Consider the following 22,269-nt stretch of genomic DNA (forward strand, 5'->3'; position numbering starts at 1 on the left):
GGTGTTTGTCTACAGGCTATTTCCTGCTGTTTTGAGGTGTTTTCAGCTGTTTTTGGGACATGTCATTTTTTGACATTTTTGCCTTACTATAGCCTTGCCTTTTTGGTCATTTTTTTGACATGCATAATTTTGCTGTTTTTGGCCGTTTTTGCATCAAACTATGTTATGGTCATTGTCTGCACGCTATTTCATGCTGTTTTGAGGTGTTTTCAGCTGTTTTTGGGACATGTCACTTTTTTACATTTTTGCCTTACTATAGCCTTACCTTTTTGCTCATTTTTTCAACATGCTATATCATGGTGTATTTGGCTATTGTTGCAACAAATTATGCTATGGCGTGCCTTTGCAAGCTATTTCATGCTGTTTTGGGGTGTTTTCAGTTGTTTTTGGGACATGTCATTTTTTGACATTTTTGCTTTCCTATAAGTCTTGCCTTTTCGGTCATTTTTTTTTACATGGATAATCTTGCAGTTTTTGGCCGTTTTTACATCAAACTATGTTATGGCGTTTCCCTACAGGCTATTTCATGCTGTTTTGAGGTGTTTTCAGCTGTTTTTGGGACATGTCATTTTTTGACATTTTTGGCTTACTATAGCCTTGCCTCTTTGCTCATTTTTTCAACATGCTATATCATGGTGTATTTGGCTATTTTTGCAACAAATTATGCTATGGCGTGCCTTGTCATGTTATTTTATGCTGTTTTGAGGTATTTTCAGCTGTTTTTGGGACATGTCATTTTTTGACATTTTTGCCTTACTATAGCCTTGCCTTTTCGGTCATTTTTTTGACATGCATAATCTAGGCGTTTTTGGCCGTTTTTGCATCAAACTTTGTTATGGCGTTTGTCTACAGGCTATTTCATGCTGTTTTGAGGTGTTTTCAGCTGTTTTTGGGACATGTCATTTTTTGACATTTTTGCCTTACTATAGCCTTGCCTTTTTGGTCATTTTTTTGACATGCATAATTTTGCTGTTTTTGGCCGTTTTTACATCAAACTATGTTATGGTGTTTGTCTACAGGCTATTTCATGCTGTTTTGAGGTGTTTTCAGCTGTTTTTGGGACATGTCATTTTTTGACATTTTTGCCTTACTATAGCCTTGCCTTTTTGGTCATTTTTTTGACATGCATAATTTTGCTGTTTTTGGCCGTTTTTGCATCAAACTATGTTATGGTCATTGTCTGCACGCTATTTCATGCTGTTTTGAGGTGTTTTCAGCTGTTTTTGGGACATGTCACTTTTTTACATTTTTGCCTTACTATAGCCTTACCTTTTTGCTCATTTTTTCAACATGCTATATCATGGTGTATTTGGCTATTTTTGCAACAAATTATGCTATGGCGTGCCTTGGCACGCTATTTCATGCTGTTTTGAGGTGTTTTCAGCTGTTTTTGGGACATGTCATTTTTTGACATTTTTGCTTTCCTATAGTCTTGCCTTTTCGGTCATTTTTTTTTACATGGATAATCTTGCAGTTTTTGGCCGTTTTTACATCAAACTATGTTATGGCGTTTCCCTACAGGCTATTTCATGCTGTTTTGAGGTGTTTTCAGCTGTTTTTGGGACATGTCATTTTTTGACATTTTTGCCTTACTATAGCCTTGCCTCTTTGCTCATTTTTTCAACATGCCATATCATGGTGTATTTGGCTATTGTTGCAACAAATTATACTATGGCATTTGTCTGCACGCTATTTTATGCTGTTTTGAGGTGTTTTCAGCTGTTTTTGGGACATGTCATTTTTTGACATTTTTGCCTTACTATAGCCTTGCTTTTTTGGTCATTTTTTTTTACATGAATAATCTAGATGTTTTTGGCGGTTTTTGCATCAAACTTTGTTATGGCGTTTGTCTGCACGCTATTTCATGCTGTTTTGAGGTGTTTTCAGCTGTTTTGGGGACATGTCATTTTTTGACATTTTTGCCTTACTATAGCCTTGCCTTGTTTGTCATTTTTTTGACATGCATAATTTTGGTGGGGTTTTTTTGTGGGGTTTTTTTTGCAGTTTTTGCAACAAACTACGCTATGAGGTGTCTCTGCAACATATTTTATGCTGTTTTTAGATGTTTTCAGCTGTTTTTGGGACATGTCATTTTTTGACATATTTGCCAAATTTCCTGTCATTTTTTGGACATGCATTATTTTGGTGTTTTTGGCCACTTTTGCATCAAACTATGTTATGGCGTTTCTCTGCATGCTAGTTTATGCTGTTTTGAGATGTTTTCAGCTGTTTTTTGGACATGTCAATTTTTGACATTTTTGCCTTACTATAGCCTTGCCTTTTGTGTCATTTTTTGACATGCATAATTTTGGTGTTTTTGGCTGTTTCTGCATGAAACTATGCTATGGGGTGTCTCCGCAATGAATTTCATGATGTTTTGGAGTGTTTTCAGTTGTTTTTTGGACACATCAATTTTTGACATTTTTGCCTTACTATAGCCTTACCTTTTCGGTCATTTTTTTGACATGCAAAATTTTGGTGTTTTTGGCTGTTTTTAGAACATTCTACATAATGGCACATTTTGGCATGCTATTTCATGCTACTTTGAGGTGTTTTCTGCTGCTTTTGGGATATGTCATATTTTGACCATTTCACCATACTATAGCCTTGTTTTTTGGGTCATTTTTTCTACATGCCATATTATGGTGTTTTTGGCCACTTTTATACTGCTACTACAACGAATGCCTAAACATGCTACAGTATCTGGCTTTCAACTGTTTTTGGACACGTCCTATGTTGACATTTTTTTTATTATAGTCGGTAGTTTCGGTTTCTTTTTTCGACATGCTATATTATGGTGTTTTGGGCCATTTTTGCAATGTTCTATCCTATGATGTGCTTAGGTATAGTATTTTTATGTGGTTTTCAGCTGCTTTCGGGACATGTCATATTTTGATAGTTTTCAGTGGTTTATCTTGACATAGCATGTTGAAAAAATTACCCAAAATGTATAATATATAGTATAGTATGTAGTCCAAAATAGCACTAAGAAGTCATAGTAAAGTAAATCATTAAAAATAGCTTTAAAAAGATATACTTTAGTATGCCATCTAAGATAGCACAAAAAACTCATAACATAAAGGATGTTGTCCAAAATGTCATTATAAAGTCATACCAAAGTATAATGTCCTAAAAAGCACAAAAAGGCCATACTATAGTATGTCGTCTAAAATATAAAAAAGTATTAGGATGTCGTCCAAAATGTTATGAAAGGTCAAACTATAGCATAATGTCCAAAATATCATGTAAAAAATCAATATCATGAAAAAGTCATACTACAGTATGCCGTCCCAAATATCATGAAAAAGTACAACTATCGTATAATGTCTAAAATAGTACAAAAAAGTCATACTAAAGAATGCTGTCCAAAATATCAAAAAGTCATACTATATAGTATGTTGTCCAAAATAGCTTAATAAAGTTATATTATAGTCTGTCATCTAAAATAGCATAAAAAAGTCAAAGTATAGTTTGTCCAAAATATCATAAAAAAAGTCATACTTTAGCATGTCTTCCAAAGCGGCATTAAAAATAGATTCAGGAAGGCATCTGAATGCAGCAAAAGAAAACTGATGTCGATCCATTAACGGATTCATTTTTAATAGCTGCAACATTCATGTTCATTCATTCATTCTGTCGCTTATGTTTTTCACTGTACATTTAGATAACTCAGAACTCCTCTCCCTGATTAATATGCCAACGGAAACAACCCTTTTCCCAGTGTTTAACTAAAAATATATGGAAATGGAAGAAAATATGGAGAAATAAAATATAACTGGGGTTTTGGCATGACGTTAACCACTTATCAGGTCATTTTTCCTCTTGATATCCCTGATGTCTTCACAAAATATGGCCCAAAAATAAGCAAGAAATTAGAAAGAGTTAAAACATTTCTGAGATAAACAAAAGAGAAAAGTCAAAAACAAGATAATGTGCTGAGAAGTGCTGAAAATGTTAAAAAAGTATATTTCTTTTTCTATATCGTAATTTTAAATTTATAATTATTATGTTTTTTGTTATATATATAGTTTTTTTTTATAGTAAAGTATGTCCTCCAAAATATCATAAAAAAAGTCATTCTTTAGTATGTCATCCAAAATAGCATTAAAAAAAACATACTATAGTATGTCTTCCAAAGCGGCATTAAAAAAGCCATACTATAGTATGTAGTTAAAAATATCACATCATCATATTATCATACTTTTGTACCTCATTATAGTAGCTATAGTATAGTATTTCTTCCAAAAATACACAAAAAAGTCATAATATAGTATGGTCCAAAATATTATCAAAAAGTCATTCAGAATAGGGTTAAAAAAAGTGATACTATTGTATGTCGTCAAAAATAGCATAAAATAGGATAAAAATGTCATTGTATAGTATATCGTAAAAAATGTCATATTATAGTATGTCGTCCATAATGGCATAAAAGAAGTCACACTATAGTTTGTTGTTTAAATAGCTCAAAAAATTCATGCTATTGTATGTCATCCAAATAGCATGAAAAAGTAGTACTAGTATGTCTTCAGAAATAGCATAAAAAGCCATAGAATAGTATGTCTTTCAAAATAGCAGAAAGAAGCCATACTATAGTATGTCATTTGTAATTTAGTATATAGTATGTAGTGTCTAATAAAAATGTTTTCATAGTATAGTGCGTCATAAAAACACATACATAGTATAATATTGTTAGTATAGCATGTTATTATAAAAAGTCATAGTTTAATATGTTTGGAAAAATTCAGTTTAGTATGTAATTTTTTTTCATTGAATAGTATGGTAATGAAAAAATAAAAGGTTATAGTATAGTGTGCTACCACGACGGCAGTGCATGTAGATGCAGCAGCTGCTATATCCTGAAATCATGCTACTTTTCTGCTTTATTTTTTAGAGTCCATGGCCTCCTATGCTGAAGCACAACTTCTACAATAACATGGGAAAAAGTTTCGAGGGTCTTGGACTGCATGCAGCAGACTGCAAGTGGATCTCCACCAATGGCACAAGCGAGTGGTCAGTCAGACCAGGGGGGGAAACAAAACCAAAAGTGCCAAACCAAGAGAAGGAGGAGAGCCGGTATCAGGGTGAAGCTGACCCTACTCGTACCGAGAGCTGTTTCTCTACCAAGCCTTCTTCTGTCGCAGGAGAATAAAGTGGATGAGATGTGACTGAGGCTCACTTAGCAACGGGATATCAGAGACTGCTCTGTGCACATCTTATTTTAAACATTGTTTAAAAAATGATCAATAAATCTGCCTTTGTCTGTCTTCTAATAAAAAAAAAAAAATATTTTATTATATATTTGTATATCCTAGATTGTCGTAGTATAGTATGCCATTATCAAATCATCATAGTTAAGTATGTAATAAACAAATTGTCATTGTATAGTATGTCAAGAAAAAAAAATGTCATCATATAGTTTGCTGATAAAAAAAATCATCATAGTATGGCATATAATTACAAAAAAATCATGATCAAAAATTCAAAAAGTCATAGTTTAGTTTGTCAATTACAGAAAATCATCACGTTATACTATGTGATAAAGAAAACCAGGATAGTATAGTATGTACATTTTGAAAAATTGTCATAGTTTATTATGGCAATAAATAGAATTGACATGGTATACTATGTAATAAAAAATCATCATAGTATATGAGAAAAACATCAAAATACAGAAAGTCTGCAAAAAAGTCACAGTACAGTATGCAGCAAAATGGTAATAGTACTGTATGTTTATACAAAAAAAAATCATAGTATAGTATGTAATGAAAATGCAGTCATAGAATAGTATGTTGATAAAAAAAAAGCTGTCATAGCATACTATATTGTATAGTATGTGGTCAAGAAATGGTAATGGTATGGTATATCTAGAAATACTAGAAATAGTGTTAGTATAATCTGTGATAAAAAAAAGGTCACATAATAGCATGTATTTTAAAAATGTCAGTATAATATGTCTTAAAAAGAAAAGGTATCATAGTTTAGTATGTAATTAATGAAATGTCATAGCATTGCATTTCTAGAAAAACAATTGTCTTAGTATACTACATAAAAAAAAGAAAAAATGGTCACAGTAGTTTGTTGATTAAAAAAGTCATAGTCCAAAATTTTGTATGGAAAATAAAAAAATTAAAATAAGAAATCTACATATCACATATCAAATGTGATTCAATTATCAAAGAAAAATATATTTATAAAAAAGTTATAATAGTGTAGTGTTTCCATAAAAATAGTATGTCATAAATAATGGTCATAGTATAATATATAATAAACCTATTGTTTTAGTATCGTATGTGACAAAAACATAATTCAAATATAGTATGTCGATAAAAACGCTCATAGTATGGTCTGTTATAAAAAACCTAACAGTATAATGTTATAAAAACAAAAATCAGTATAGTACGTCAATCAAAACAATCGTCATAATGTAGTCTGCCGATGAGAACAATAATCAATATAGTATGTCGTAAAAAAAATCGAATGTATGAAACATTGTAGTATGTCAATAGAAAATGGTCACAGTATAATATGTAATAAAGAAATGATCATAGTATAGTATGTTGTACACAACTTGCCACGTGCAATAAAAAAATAATAATTAAAAACTAGTATAGTATGTGAAGATAAATCATAATTAAGTATGTCACAAAAAATCATCACAGTACAGTATGTTAATTAAAAAAATGTTTGGTAAAGTACGTCAATAAAAAAATAATCAGCATAGTATAGTTTGTTGGAAAAAAAAAATGTTAAAGTTTAGTTTATGCCAAGAAAAATTATATAGTATGTCGATAAAAAATTGTCACAGATAGCATGCAACAAAAAAATTGCAAAGTGTGATAAAAAATGTCAGAATATAGTTTGTTGATATGAAAGTTAAGTATGTTGAAAAAAAAAGGTCAAAGTACAGTACTTGATTTAAAAAATCGTCACGGTATTGAACGTGATTAAAAAAAGTGATAGTACAGTATATATTAGTGTTTAATTAAAATGTAGTATAGTGCATAACAAAAAAAATGTCATAGCATAGTATGTAAAATAATAGTCATAGTATATTTTTCAATTAAATAAGTGGCTATAGTATAGAACCAGGAGTAGTAAAAATGTCATCATTGCATAGCATATCAATACAAAACTTTCAGAGCAGAGTAATTTAAAAAATTGTCACGGTCAAGTTTGTGATAAAAAAATGTCACAGTATAGTAAGTCATAAAAAACATCTTCACAGTATAGCATGTAATTTAAAAAAATGGTCATAGTACAGTACGCAATAAAAAATGGTCCTACCATAGTATGTTTAAAAAACTGTCCTAGTACTTGTCTGCTATAGCTTATCTTAACAAGCACTGACCCTTAATGTCCATGATTTATTCCGGCAGTGTGTTATTTTGTGTTCTTTGTGTTAATGAATTTATTCTTTCTGTTTAGCTGTACTTTTGATTACTGTCTGTTTCTCAAATCGCCTCTCTGTGCCATAAAAGTTTTGCCCTAACTTGCCCTGTGATACTAGTGCATTGTTTTGAGGTAGTAATGTATGGTAATAAGAAGCAGCACAATTGTGTGCAACTTATTCCATAGTACCTTGTTGTCTTTACTGATGGGTCTAGTTTTTTCAGATATGGCTTTTATTCCTAAATTGCATAAAACTGGGATTTCCATTGAAAGGATTAGGCTGGCAATAGCTTGAATTTTTGTTAATAACAAACTTTCCCCCTTTTTTTGTGGGGCTTGATGGGCTGATTTTTCTGTAGTGACTTCATGGAGACACCGGTTGATGCTTCAATCAGTACAAGTTTAATACGAGTAAGAGTATAAGTATACAATTATGATTACAATTACAAGGAATACAAGAACATTAAACAAGGACGACACAAACAAAGACAAATAAATAGATGAACTAAGATGAAGATGAGTACAACGAGCGCTCGGGTCAGTCCAAATAGAGACAAGACTAAAAGCGGACTAACCAACACAAAACATAGAAAGCTGGCTGACACAGACCACATGGAAAGGCAGCAGTATTTATACAATACTATGACATAGATGGTAGGTATCAGTTACTAACATGTCAGGTACTAGACTTCTTTGAGAAATGAGCCATGTATTTGTGTGGCTTAATTTACTGGCACTGGTCCATCTTAGGTATCCATGGTTCAACATAACTTGTAAGCACTTTGCCATATATAGGTATGTGCTTACTCATAGATACATACAACTACTACCTATGGAGGACGCATAATCATAAAAAATCATACTAACAGGACTGAACCCCATACCCACTCATTCCTCCTGAAAATGTCATTAAAAACAAAACATGAAAACATAGTTTTGGTTAAAAATAAAAATAAAAAAAAAAAGCTAAATAGTTTTGTAAAACAGCTGCACGCTTAATTGCATGAGTATATAGTGTAGGAGTAAACAGTGTATTTTTGGGGAACTTTTTTTTAACTGTAAATGTGGTGCAGTAAGGCTGTGAATGTTGAGTTAAACTAAACTACAAAACCACATAATAAGCACAAGTGTGGCTGTTATTAATGTGGCGAGTTTTGGAACAACAGTCTATGGCACAGACGTAAAGCTGTGGATGCACGGACAAGTCATTGTTGGTTTTGGTTATATTCTGGGATTTGTTGACAAAAACAAAAATATAGAGTATCGCCTGCCTTACCCTTAAATAATGTTTATCTCTCTCTGATTACTCTGTCTCATCTGTAGGAACCTGCCAAATGCACTGCCAAAGCACAGAGTAGCTCTCTGTGAGCTGATAAATCAACCTGTCTCTCTATATGTCACAAGTCATAAATCATTCCAATAAGCCTGGCTGGGCTGCTTTCAGAAGACGCTCCTAATCAGTCTGTGTGTGCTAAAGCTCAGCCTCTCTCTCACACCTGGAGCAGCTCCAGGCTCTGTGCTTTAAAGAGCTGTCAGTCAAAAAGCTTAAGCTCCCGTATGCTGGCTCGGGGCACCACTTAACCCGCCCTGCAACAAATGCACCTGACTGAGCTTGTGCTGGGATGTCACCTCACCTCAGGGGCAAACAACACTGCAGCGCCTCACCCTGAACCTGCTGGCATGTGTGCCAGCCACTGTGTGACGGAGAGAGGGAGAGAGGGAGGGAGGGAGAGAGAGAGAGAGAGAAAGGAAAACTGGCTTTCTGTCATTCTTTATGATTTTTGAGAGTTGGATGTTAGAGTGGGAAAATGCTTGGATACAGGAACGCCTCGCACATATCTCCATGCACTCCCATTGCCCTCGCAGTTCTTGGCAGTCCACGGTGAAGTGAGATACCGAAAGAAAATAAAACACGGGCCTTACAGTGCTGGACCCAAGCCCCTCTCACACAGTCTGTACGCTGAGTGCTGCCAGAGCAAACATGGTGGCTGTTATTGTAGAGGACAATTACATACAGTTAGAAAGTATACTCCTGAGCCAGCGCCGGCCTGTTTTAAAACCCATGGTGAATAGAAGAGCAAACACTGGGAGGAGCGCTCTCTTGCACACAGTACATACCAAGTGAAAACACACAGCCACACATACACACACGTGTATCTGTGCATTTGGCTTCAGCGAACCATGAACTCCCAAGCATCCACTTACACCCAGCCTGACTATTCGTCTAGCGACCCCGCTGTCCGGCATCCAAATGGCACAATTATCTGCAATTTATGCTCAGACAAAACAGATCACTTCTCCGCTAAATGAAATTCCCCATTAGGAAGAGCAACAAGAAGGAGGGGTTAAGGTTAGTAATACTTTCTCTGGTATGGAGCAGGAGAGGGCACAGTGTATGCCCAGAGTCATTCCCAGAAATCAAGCCATACAGATGCATCAGGATCGGGTGTTTTTTAAATTCCTTTAAGAGGAAAAATGAAGAAAAATGCCTCCAGAGGATGAAATTAGAAGTGGTTCTTCCATGAGAGGGCAGAAAAGCTCATTAAGAAAACCTTTAACTTGCTCTCCCTCTAGAGTCACAGCCATTACGCTCAAGCTAATATCTCAGCAAGAGACTTGAATGACTTTCTCTTAATGAGTGATGCGAAATTAAAAAGCCGTGGAAATCCAATGCTATGCTTGGATCCAACGGCATTTCCATTAGTTTCTCAGATATCCATTAATCATGTTAATGAGCCAGGAGAAGTCAGTGGCAAAAACAAGAGATCACTGAGACAATGTTTTGCAAATGTTGTTGCGGGTTATAAAGCGTCCTGGCTCGTCTCCAGCTCCGCTCCGACCAGGAAACAATAATAAGTGTATCTAGTTGACTCAATCTGTTTCATGTTGACATTGCAAACTGTGCTGAGGCGATTGTTTCGAAAGACTACAAGTGAATGTGTATTGGATTTCTTCCCAATGTCTTGTTTAAGTGTAATTTATGACAAATAAAATCGTTCCAAGTTAAAAGTCTTTTTTTCACAAAGCAGAGCTGAGTTGCTCAAGCCTCCCGGATACTTAACCAAATTCAAAGATTGTCTTGATTTACCTTTCATCTGGCTCACCCTCTGCTTGCTGGGACACGTTCAGCTTTCAGCTTCTAAAGTAGGACCTATATTCCTGGATGTATGAAAATGTACACAGACATGCATTGAGGCGCACACCTAACAGGAAAATTCCATCCTTGGACTCTCTTGAAGTGTTGTAAGTAATCAATCTTTTACTCAGCGCAATGTGGGACGTGTTGCAATTTACTTTTAAAGTGCTCCCACTTTCCTTCACCCTGCCTCGTCTGCAGTACCTCTACTGCTGGCTGTTATTTCCAACATTTCTGAGAATGACAAACCCTGTGTATGTCTGTAAAAGATGAATTTATAAGTGGAGGCAGAAAGAACAGCAGTGATGGCAAAAGTAGCAGCAGCAAGAGGGTGAGCTTTCCCAGCTTAGACAAAAATGGCAGTTTGCCTATAATTTAAAAAATAAAACATGCACTGTGGCTGCACTGCATTATGGCCTACATAGGTTTTGTGGGTGGAAAGTTTTGTATTTTATTCAATGCATTTCTCCGTTATTGTTCATTTGTGCAAAAACGCGAGTCTCTTTGGCTACTTGGGGGCAGTGAAACAACCTGTAAACTTGACACTGACATCAGTTTATCTTATAAAGTTGATATGGCGAACTCGGTAGCAAACAGTTGTCTACATTACAAAATTAGTATTCATTTGGGCTTGTGTTGAGTTGAAGTCCACTATTCATTCTCCTTTTAGCCAAATCGGCAGAAGAAAATGTAGGCACTGTACATTTCTGCAAGCCATGGATATGTTACATTTCTACGTTTCATACATTTCATATCAATGTTTCTAAAGTGACATAGTTCTGATTACAAGTCTGACTTTGTCATGGGGGTGGGGGGATGGTTAATGGTGTGACACCTAGGAAAGGTGATTTTTTTTTCTGGCTTAACCTGATTTTTCCTAGCCATGACCAAGTGGTTGTTGTGGCCTAAGAAAACCACACGTTACCTGCAACATTGTTAAAATGTTAAGAAATGTAAAGTCTCAACATATCAGTTGCATAATAAGATGTTAAATATTAAAAAAATGTTAAAAGATGTTTCATATCCATGGCTTGCAAAAATGTACCATGACAACATTTATTGCGGCAACTGGATTGCTCATTTAATGTCTGTTTTGGTCTCCACCAACTTCTGAGGGAAATCTCTGGTTCTTAAGCTGCTAACGCTCCACTGTGTAAATCAGCTAATCATTAACATTACATTACTGCTTTTGGTAGTAAGTAAGTGGCCTACAAAATGTTTTTAGAACTTTTTCATTGAAAGCAGCTGCAGCTTGAAATAACATTGTTAGGAGCGCTGAGAGTGAAGCAAAAATGTTTTTTGAAAACCAAAAAAAATGGACTGAAAGATGCTAAAACACTCAAGCTCAAAGAGCTGAGGGAGCCAGGTGATTATTTCTTTGTGGATTTCTCACTGTAAGCAACCACTTTCAAATTTCACATAGTCTCTGGATCCATTGCTTTTATAAAAATATTGTCTATAGCTGCTTTAAAGTTCTACTAAAGTTGCAGCAGGGCCCAGCTATTACAGACATAGTGTTGTTTTATCAAAAGTGTTGTCATTTTCGGAGGGATTTTTAATTTCATTTTGAATTAGTAATATAATAAATATTCTGTGTGTATCTACATGGAGACCACAAAAAGACAGAGTCCTGTATGTGCATTCACTTACTTGGCCATTAAAGCTGATTCTGTTTCAGATTTTTAATTTGTAACACAACACGATTGTGAATTAGGATCACACCTCACTTGTCACAGTAAAATTAAGGTGAAAAAAGTATTTTCATTAACAAAAGAATGTCGATGTACACAATCATATTCATGCCATCACCAGCCCCAGTGTGCAAACACACCTGAAGGGGCACCATCATACACGCATACACGTGGATCCCAAGGTCACCTGTGTATGACAGATTAAGGGTATAAATGGCTGCTGTGTGCAGCTCTAATGACCGATCTGTCATCAGTTTTCATTAAGTGCCATGGGTTTACCAATGTGAGACCACTCTGTCCGCACAGTCTGGATGGAGACGCCGAGCTGTGGATTGTGGACTTGAACTGAGAGAGTTGGAACGGCACAGTGACCTGAACTTCCAGTAAAATACCTGAGCTGCAAGGAAACTGGAGTTGCGTGTTTGGCATGTGCATACAGAGCCGGTGACTCGGGTCGCTGGCCCTGCGTCCTTACAGGCAAATTCCAGCAAAGTCATCATTTGGAAGAAAAAAATAACATGCTCCATGAATTCCAGAGTAGTCTACAATATGTGTTGCTTAGGCAATCATATGCTTGTCTAATCAGCAGGCAGTAATCCCAGATATGAACCAAGTTTGCACATACCAAACGATAACAACATGAGCAACACAAACATATATATTTTCCACAATGAGCCACTGGCTTAAAAGTAGTGGTGCAAAGCTGGAACCAGGGTCCAGGACAGGAACCAGAGCCTCCAGTGTGTCACCTCAGACAGAACACACAGCAACACGAGGGGATCTTTCTCTAAAGCCCAGGAACAGTGCTGACAATGTTTAGACAACTGCTTAAGTCTCTGTTTCCCGCTATAACTCACCCTGCCTCCTCTTTCCTTCTCCATCCTACACCACCAGGAAGGAAGATGCTGAGATGAGCGTCAGAGACAGAGAAGAAGCAGTAAACACAGATGCAAACACAGATCTTATTTTGTCACTAGATGGTGCTGGAATCTCCAGTAATTTTGTAAATAACTGTCAGGAAGTGTGATTTGTAAATATGATTTAAGCTGACCGAGAGGAAAGTTTCCTATCCCTTTCAGTGCTTTTAAAAGAAAAAAACAAGCAGAAAGTCAAGGACATCTACAGATTATCTGATCTGAACTGAGGCGGAGATGTGTTTTTCCCACAGCAGTGCAAGATAACATTAGTTTCAGCGAGATTAACAGAGATTTGAGGAGAGCCATTTCCTTTTTAATTAAACATTAATATCACAGGCAAATATTCAAAATAAATGATTGATCTGGTTTATCACAGTTAAACAAACAGCACAGATAGCCATCTGGAGCAGAGACTATCCTAAAATGCCCTTTCATAACCGCGCTTATAAATAGCTTTGCATCAAATCCCTGAAAGAGCCAGTAAAAAAAAAGGCAGGAAAAACAACCGGAGAGTTAACATGCTCCCACTTCCAAGAATAGGCTGTACCACAAGGTCCGGGATTGGATTTAGTGATAAGCCAGCCATATGAGCTGCATTCTCTATCTGCTCTGACCCGGCTGCATGTGAGCCGCAATAACAAAAGGCGCTCAGCAGTGGGCCCCAGGGTCCGTTTACTCAGTGGTGTAATGTTTGTGCTCTCATGGCCCTCACAGCAGCCGAGCTCAGCCCTTATCAGGGGCCCCGGCCTAGCTCGCCACGGCCCTCTGGAAGGCTGCGGCTACAGCCGCAATGTGTACTCTACCACTGCAAACAAGCCCGCGCACAAAGGAGAGAAAAAGCAAGCAAAGGGTGAGGAGGTAAAGAGACGGATGAAAAACAGAGGGATCTGATGCCTGGGGTCTTGGTTGCTTTCCATAAAGGGGCCTCCATCCCTGCTCCTCTGGAGGGAGAGAGAAGAGGAGGGTGGGGAGGCGGAGTGCATTCCTCTCTCCTCATGCCCTGGAGGGGTGTCGGCTTTGGCTGCAGAACGGGGAATGAAGGCAGGCCTAAGCCCCTGCAGACACGCAGGCCTCGGCTGGCTAATGCTCTGTTGGCTTAACAGTGAGCGGGACAGAGGGGTCTCAGGGTGCATCACTTTCGCCTTTTCCAAAGCTTTGCCGGACCAAAAGGCCTTGCTGGTTGGTCTTTCTCATTATACACGGATTTACTGTAAAAAACCAATTTCGATTGTGAGAATAAAAGTGGTGTTGTAAGAAAAGCAAAAAAACAAGAGGAAAGTGTTTATAGAAAACATGTCCTGCTGCGAACTGAGCTGAACTCATTTCAGTTGTTTGGTGACTCACAGTGCCAGTCCAGCCAGAGGAGAAAAAGGACTGTTCCATATTTTCCGTCCTTGTTGCTGCTTTTTGGGCTTTTCTCCTTGACTGGCACGCAGGCAGGCAGCAGGCTGGCATGGCTATTGTAATTTCCAGCTCTGTCCTTTCTCAAAACGCCTCAGAGAATAGTGCTTAATGTCACTCTTAGGCCAATTCAGCGTAATTGGAAATATCACATCTATAAATACCTTCCAACCACAGCAGAGAGAGAAAAAAAAGAATGGTTTTGTCGAAACTAATCTCTGCAGACATGTGGAGAAATCAATCATCTCGAAGTGATGATGATGCCACTTTGAAAAAGACTTCCACATCCAAAATGAAATCAAAATTTCCTCTGAAGAATTAGCCTCAGCTATGCGATGCCAGTGACTGATGCGGAAATCTTCCCAAAACCCACTGAAAAAACCTGTTCCAGCTTACTAGAAACCATCCCACACTGCAACCAAAAGAGGCCTTCCCTCTATCAAGCAGCCAACCCACAGCTCTCTCTGGTTTTCCCTAAAAACCAACAGCGAAATAGGATGCAGGCCTGCAGACTGTTTTGAATTGCACCCTTAAAAGGGACAGACGGAGAGATGGAGCGCTCTTTTCGGTCCCCGAAAGTAGAGGAATGTTAAGCATATCCCTAAGAAGATTAGGGGTCTCCTTGGTATACCACACAGCTTTCCCTCGATGTGCCAAAGGACCCGTGCAGATCAAAGCCACCTCGGACTTCCTCGTCATTAGCCATGGCTTATCCCCGAATGCTTTCACCCTCTGATACTGACCCCCCTCATTATCCCAGCACACCCATCACTTCTGCTGGCTTTGGAAACAGAGTGCAGGGCTCTGGCCCAGGATGTGATCCCCCCCCTAAAAGACCCCCTTCCTCTCTTATTGAAAAAGTTACACTCACTCAGTCAAATTCAGATGTAAACAGCACTGGCACAGAGGGCGGCGCACATGTGACAGTATTCAAGGGAACTGACACGCAACAAATTTAGTGTTTTGTGTCCACACATTTTCACGGGCAAAATCTATTTTCTAAAAATCAAGAATGAATATGTACGTCATTGAAGGTCTAGTGTGTGGGATTTAGGGGCATATATTGGCAGAAATGGAATAAAATAAGTATATACATAAGTATATTTTCATTAGCATATAATCACCTGGTAAAACCCTCCTGAACGCCTGGATCTTAAGTTATCAGTTAAATTGTTAGTCTTAAATTATTCTGTGGGTTTATCCGTAAAAATCACTGGATCATCTTGTTTTGGAGAGGAAGACACCTCTGTGGACAAATTGGCCACCGCATATACCTCCTAAATGTCTGAATCAGAAACAAGGTGAATACACATTAGCAGTTGCTGGAATGGCAGCCTGTCTGCGACATGCCAAACAGGGTCGGAGAAACACTGATTTGTAACATGAAACTGCTTTACTCGATGTTTTTACAGGTTTTAACCACCTAGTCCTTTTGTTTTGGAGAGGAAGATACCTCTGTGGATAATTCGGCTCCTGGTAAAAAACCTTCTGAACAATTAATACTGAGGGAATTCTCACTCGGAGAAGTTTTAGGTAGTTGCAATGCTCACCTCCAGATGTCGCATAGAAGCATGTAGGAGAACTATGAGGGCCAAACCAAACGTGCAAAAACGTTAATGGCCCTATCTAGAGCCAGTGGCAGTCTCTGTGGAAGAAAACATAAATGGCTAATTCTGAGGTAATGAACACAATGACTCTTATTTTCTGATGAACTAATGACAACATATTTATGAATATTATGTGCTGTATCTGCCAATAGATGCCTCTAAATCCTACACACCGGACCTTTAAAATGACTGATGGAAAAGATATTATGTGCTTAAGCAAACAGAAAAATGAAGTCTAAAAGGGAAACTAGTGAAGAATTGTTTGTTTTGATATTACTGCTTATTCTTTTTCCTATTTCTCTTCCTTTGTTTACAATACTTAATGTGAATTTGTTAACATTCCTCCATCGGTCCTTTGCCGTCTGGAAGCCATTAATGTCAGAGGGTTTGCTTGCCAAGAAGGTTATAGGCATATTTATACACTTATGGCTCCTAATCAAAACAAAGACTGGCCATCTGAGCCAAACATTTACAGTATATATTGTTTGTGAAATAAAAATACAAGCTTCAGCAGAGGCTGTGCGGATGGAGGGGATTTGTAATTAGTATTCAGAGCAGTCACAGGAAAGACGAAAATACTATTCACTAGCTGCCACATTGTGATCCATCAAAAAAATGAAGTAGTAATATATCGCACTGCACTCGGTTCAACCCGCCAACATCCGTCTAACCAGCCCCCTATCTCTAAAGTCAATACAGCTCGATTAGGCGTGAAGGAAGCAGGTTAAGACTGCCTTTGTTCCAACAGTTATGAATACATTCCTCCGTACTGTAGATTACCCAGCTACAACTCGGGAACAAGCCTGTCACACGGAGATGGATTTTCCTCTCCAAGTATAAAAGCATATAGTGCAGAGCAATCCAAGCGTTCAGTGTGTTTGCTCAGGGCGTGTGAGGCCCGGCCGTGACGGAGCTCGCTCAGGGGTTGCTGGGAAGGCCACCTGAGCAGCAGAGAGCCTGCACACCTGTTCTCTGTTTGGTCAACAGCGCAATCGTAGCCCGGTCACACAGCACAATGCTATCGCTGCCGATCTGGAGAGCAATCCAGCGCTTATCTCTTATTGGCTCTGATTGCAGCCATTCGGGCCAATTAGGCCTCCTGTTCGGCGAGTTCCTGCCCTCCAGCAGCGTGGCCCCCGCTGCACTGCTGCTGCAGTTCCTGGACCGGGCCGGGCCAGCCGAGGGCACTGAGGAAATTAAGATTTAAGCAAACATCACGGCACATCAATTCCCACATATGGACGTGTTTGCAGAAAGGGAAAAGAAGGTGGAGCGGCTGCTGTCGTGACAGTGCAAACCTTGTCACAGCAATTAAGTAAAACTGTTTTTACAAAAATAAAGCTCCTGCTGAGTGGTTTGCACTTTATCATGGATGGTTGGTTTCAATTCACTATGAAGCCTAAAGGCAAAAAAAAAAAGGATTCTGGATCTTGTTTGGACTGAACTTGCAACCTTTCAGACACAAAATTGTCCAGCAGGCAGCCGTGTCTCGACAACATTATACTGTCTCTGAAATCTGTGTTGTGCCCACACAGTCACACAATGATTAAATTAAGCTCTCTCATTGCCCTGGTGAGGATCAGTCCCGCTAAATGAGGTTGTGCCAGCACAATTGAGAGAAGACAGGACGCTGGATTCCACAAAAGCTGCGAGGTGCCAGAGTTTGCCCCACCAGAGCCCTCCGGAGTGGATGAAGAAAGCAGAGTCTGGCAGTGACCCTCAGTTCACACCGCTGCCTAATTCTCAGGAACCAGAGAGAAGGAAGGGCAGAGAGGACTTTGAACACACCTCAGGATACACACACACTTGCTGTTTCCCTTGGATGGACTCACCGGTGTACGTCACCAATCTGGCGACGGTTGGCCATTGCCATGGTGACGATTCACAGCCCAGCCATTAACGTTGCGGGAGCACTGGAAATCTTGACACAAACCTGGCAACATGCACAGACTGTCCTTGCACATATCCCGCCTGAAAATCCCAAATTAGACGTAGAAAACAGAATCCTGCTTGAGAGCTGAGACTGTGCCAGTGTGTGACACCGGCAACATGCCTGCTCTATGTGTGTGTGAGTGTGTGTGAGCGTGTGCAGGTGAGAATGTGCAAATCAGACCGGTATCTGAAAATAGCCAAGCGGGCATGGTTCATGGAATCAGGTTAATTATTATTTTGTGTCAAATAGTGTTGTTTAATCTTTGACTCTCGCTGTACTCTGCTGACACGTCCAATATCTGATAGCTGTGATGTCATAGGACAGACGAGATGAAGCGGCAGCCGCAGAATGTAAGAATTAAAGCAGAACAGTGCCTTTACACAGGACGCAGATGCAGCACCACATACATCACAGAGGTGTTGATAAAGAGGAAGGAGATTCATCTCACTTCTCGATCCTCACCTCTGCCTGGCAGAGCTGTGCAGTGTCATTCTTTGACAGCTCAGAGTGCTAAAGGAGAGCTCTGGAAAAACAAGACGCAAGCCAGAGACAGAAGGGATACTGGATATGAAGAGGGGATTTAGAGAGAAAGGAGACAGAACTCTATCTAACTCCGAATAATGACTGTGTGCACCGCAAAGGGCACATGTATGTGAGAGCATGCCCAGCACAGCAAATGTTTCAGTTAAAACGACACAGATCGTGCCAAATGCTTAAAACTGTAGTAGCGCTTGGCACGTCCTAGGTAGTCCTAGCTTAGCATACACACTGGAAGCAGGGGGAACAGATAGCCTGGCTCTCTAGTTAAAGTGTAATATCTAATTTATCAAATAAAGACAGATATATAAAAACAACAACTGATGCCAACACTGTCTTTATTTTGTAACCAATAATAACAGATCGAGTGTATCAGTGCAGCTGCCAGCAAAAAGGCTCTAATCAAAGGTCCCACGAGGACCGTGGAGTGTGCCACTAACAGGTCATGAGATTCATGACTTTGTTGGACCTCTGTATGACATTCTGTTACCATGACGGTGGCAAATCAACACTGACAAAACAAAAGCTGTGAGGAGTCAGCCACTGTCTCAGAGAGAAATTGCCAATAACACTAAAAGTGTCTTTCAGCGTTGCAGTTTAGAAAATGGAATTGTGTGGAACAAAAACAAGACTGAAAGAAATCCTGGCGGACCTATTGTCTGTTAAAAGCACAGATACGTCCACCAACAATGGTGAAGACAAACCGTCACTGTGTTGGCTGCTACAGACGCCTAATTAGAGTAACTAGATGCTAGAAGTAAATCTTCTTCTTTTTTAACTTTGTATATAATTTTCCATTTTAAACACAGCAGAACATTTCCTGATATAAGACCTATATTAAATATATAAATAAAATCTATAAATAAAAATGAAAAAAAAAAGAATCAGATACCTACAAAAATTTGCAGCAGAGTAGGGTATTTTCAGTGGTGCAACATTGTAATTGTGTTTCAGTATCTGCAACCACTAGGTTATGTTTTTGCATCCTTCTTATTCAGAGTCATATTTTTTTTTTAATCACTGAAAGTATCAACTATAGGCCTTTATGATTCTGATCTGTGCCATGTATCATCAACAAAAATATAAACGGATCTAAGGCAACATCCTCTCCTAAAATTTCTTCTTCAGCCCTTTTCCAGAATCCTTGAATTATTGGGCAAGCCCAGAAGAAATGTGTGTGGTCTCCTATTTTTCCACACGGTCTCCAACATTATACTACACAAGGTTCTTTAACATACGAAGAAATAATGAGACATATTAAAATATCTCATTTTCATTTCCTCTCAAATTCTTTTTATGACTATTTTTATGACAGCCTGTACACTGGTCTCTACATTTATCTTCAATTATAATATTTAATTCAATGTTTTCGTGATGTTCCAGGTACTTTGTGAGTCGTAAGCCTTTTATATATATGAGAGACATGGTTTCTGGTTGGAAACTATTTTATTTGGGTTTTAACTGGCCATCTCTATTTCTATATTACTTGTTTAGTGTCTTAATTGACAATGCCTTCACAAATCCATTTCCAAGACAATATTGGGTGGATTTTAAATTTTTTGTTTTATTTCAGTGTACTTTCAGTTATCACGTTTTTTTAAGAGTTTAACAAAAATGTCTAAACATTGAGTTGTTTTAAGAGTTTTGACGGACAGGTTTGTATTTCTGGGTCAGTTACAGCTATGATTCTGAAACACTCAAATGACAGGGAAGAAAAGTCCGAATCAATGGGATACATATGACTAACTGAGTGCTATGATCTGTGGAGTCATAGATCCACTCCTCTACTCATGGAAATTATTCTTGGATTGCCTTGACAGGCAGCCAAACCATGCCGCAGTCACTGAATATCAAGCACGCAGGGCACGGGACATATGAAAGTCTTTATGGGAACCTATAGTGTGCCTCATTCTTTGCTTCACTCACCCCTTCCCTTTCGTTTCTCCCTGTCTTGTCATCCTCAGGGCTGTGTAAGCTCTGCGGTTTTGGCAAGCTGGTGCCGAGATCCCAGTAGTTCCTGTTGTGGAGAGAGGGACTATTACAACCCCACACTGCTACAGTTCACAGAACAATTATCATAATTATCATTTCACCGAATAGAGCTATGATGACCAGGGATGCGGCTGCCGTGGGTTTTGAATGTCAGCTTGACGTGCCTGATTTCGCTCCTATTTTGCAGTCTGTCTTTAATTTAGCGTTTTTTGTGTATTCAGTCGTGGGAAGTAGTGGCACAGAAAGAATACCGTGTGTCACTGGATGTGGCCACTGTGAGAAATTTATGAACCAACCACTTTCTAAACTGATACAAAAACATCATGAAAAAATAATACAAAAACAACCAGTGCATTCTGAGCTGTCAAATGACAATCCTTTTTTTCCTTCCCCTTCCCTCTTCACATGTGGCAGCGCAGGCTTACCAACGGCAGCCCATGCAACAAAAAACCCCAAAAACAGGGGAGTAATGAAGAGTGCAGGAAGAGATGAGGCGTCCGCTAGTCTCCCAAGCAGTGACAGGACGAGGAAAAAGTGAATTCAATAATACAGTAGTTTGTATGCGGCCAAGACAATACTCACATCCATCCTCCATCTCCATCCAGCTCCTCTTTTCTCTCAGCCACAGTGACGATCGAAGATGACCGCGACTTAAACTGATATGTGGAGCGGTGAGCATTAGACACCAGCATGTCTGCCATCGCGCAGTCAGTATGCCGCCAAGGGTGAAAGGTCACATCTGAGCACAGGGGATGGGAAACCGCTGCAGCCAAAAGAAGGGGGATGAAGGAAAAGACCAATGCAGGGTGGTTGTGTATTCACTGGCAAAATTAAATGAGAAGCAGTGGTTAGAGAAAGAAAAAAGGGATGAGATTGTAAGTAGAGGTTTAGAGTCTGTGTATGTTCATATTTCCTCTATGATTTTTGGCCTGCAGTCTGAGCCAAATCGTGCTTAATTCTTTGGAGGGATCGGCCTTCCTGTTTAGATATAAATTCAAAAACCTCAGACTCACTTTGAATGGGATTTCTCTGTGATGATTGGTTGAAAACAAGTGATGCAGTCTAACGCAAAGGGGTACAACACAGGAGCTTTGTATGGAGACAGCAGTGGAAAGTAAATGTTAAAAAAACAACACATAAATCTGTCAATTTGATATCTGAAGCATAAAGCTGAACCCAAAACTGTGACCTGGAAGCTGCTCCTAAGCTGCAGTCACGAAATCAGTTCAACTCTAACTATGATATGAAATAAATGATGTCTATTCTCTGTTGGCTTCTTTTGGGTGCTTTTGCATGTTTTTCATTCTGGCTCTTTTCTCACTGCTAAGCCAGTTTTGATGAGGACCAAGTGATCAACAGCTGATAGCCTCATCTCCTCTCTTAATGAGTTCCATAATGAGTCTGACCAAGGCATTAATGGAGATGTGCACTGAAACACAAACACAGCAGACTTAACTATATGCCAGCTCGGTAAAAAAAACAAGCCTACCGACGCTGTAAGCTCAAGAGGTGAGTGATTTCAACTGGTTTTTAACAGGCACTAAATAATTTGAACTAAGGCTGTCACAATAACGCGTTAATATCGATCACATAAAAAATAACGCTGATTGATCGCGCTCTGCAGTGTCCTTTGATCCGGTGCGTCATTGAAAGCCACAGTAGCTCT

At 38.7% G+C, this 22,269-nt stretch overlaps 1 protein-coding gene and 1 long non-coding RNA gene across 2 annotated transcripts in view; one reads left to right on the top strand and one right to left on the bottom strand.

Annotated features, from left to right (window-relative positions):
- Positions 1-5,378, top strand: part of LOC148187726 (uncharacterized) — a 58,100-nt gene extending 52,722 nt beyond the window's left edge. Inside the window, exon 4 of the long non-coding RNA XR_015778461.1 lies at positions 4,892-5,378. This is a non-coding gene — a long non-coding RNA (uncharacterized LOC148187726). The remainder of the gene's footprint in view (positions 1-4,891) is intronic.
- LOC148187727 (uncharacterized) overlaps positions 1-22,269 on the bottom strand; it is a 29,900-nt gene that overhangs the window by 4,482 nt on the left and 3,149 nt on the right. Inside the window, exons 2-3 of the mRNA XM_088086708.1 lie at positions 21,186-21,366; positions 20,538-20,628 (exon numbers count right to left, since the gene is read on the bottom strand). Of these exons, the coding sequence (XP_087942834.1) occupies positions 20,538-20,628; positions 21,186-21,304 (210 nt within the window). The 5' untranslated portion in view covers positions 21,305-21,366. The remainder of the gene's footprint in view (positions 1-20,537; positions 20,629-21,185; positions 21,367-22,269) is intronic.

This window comes from Plectropomus leopardus, chromosome 13 (assembly GCF_026936395.1).
Source record: "Plectropomus leopardus strain MGB_pleo_1.0 chromosome 13, ASM2693639v1, whole genome shotgun sequence".
NCBI lineage: Eukaryota > Metazoa > Chordata > Actinopteri > Perciformes > Serranidae > Plectropomus > Plectropomus leopardus.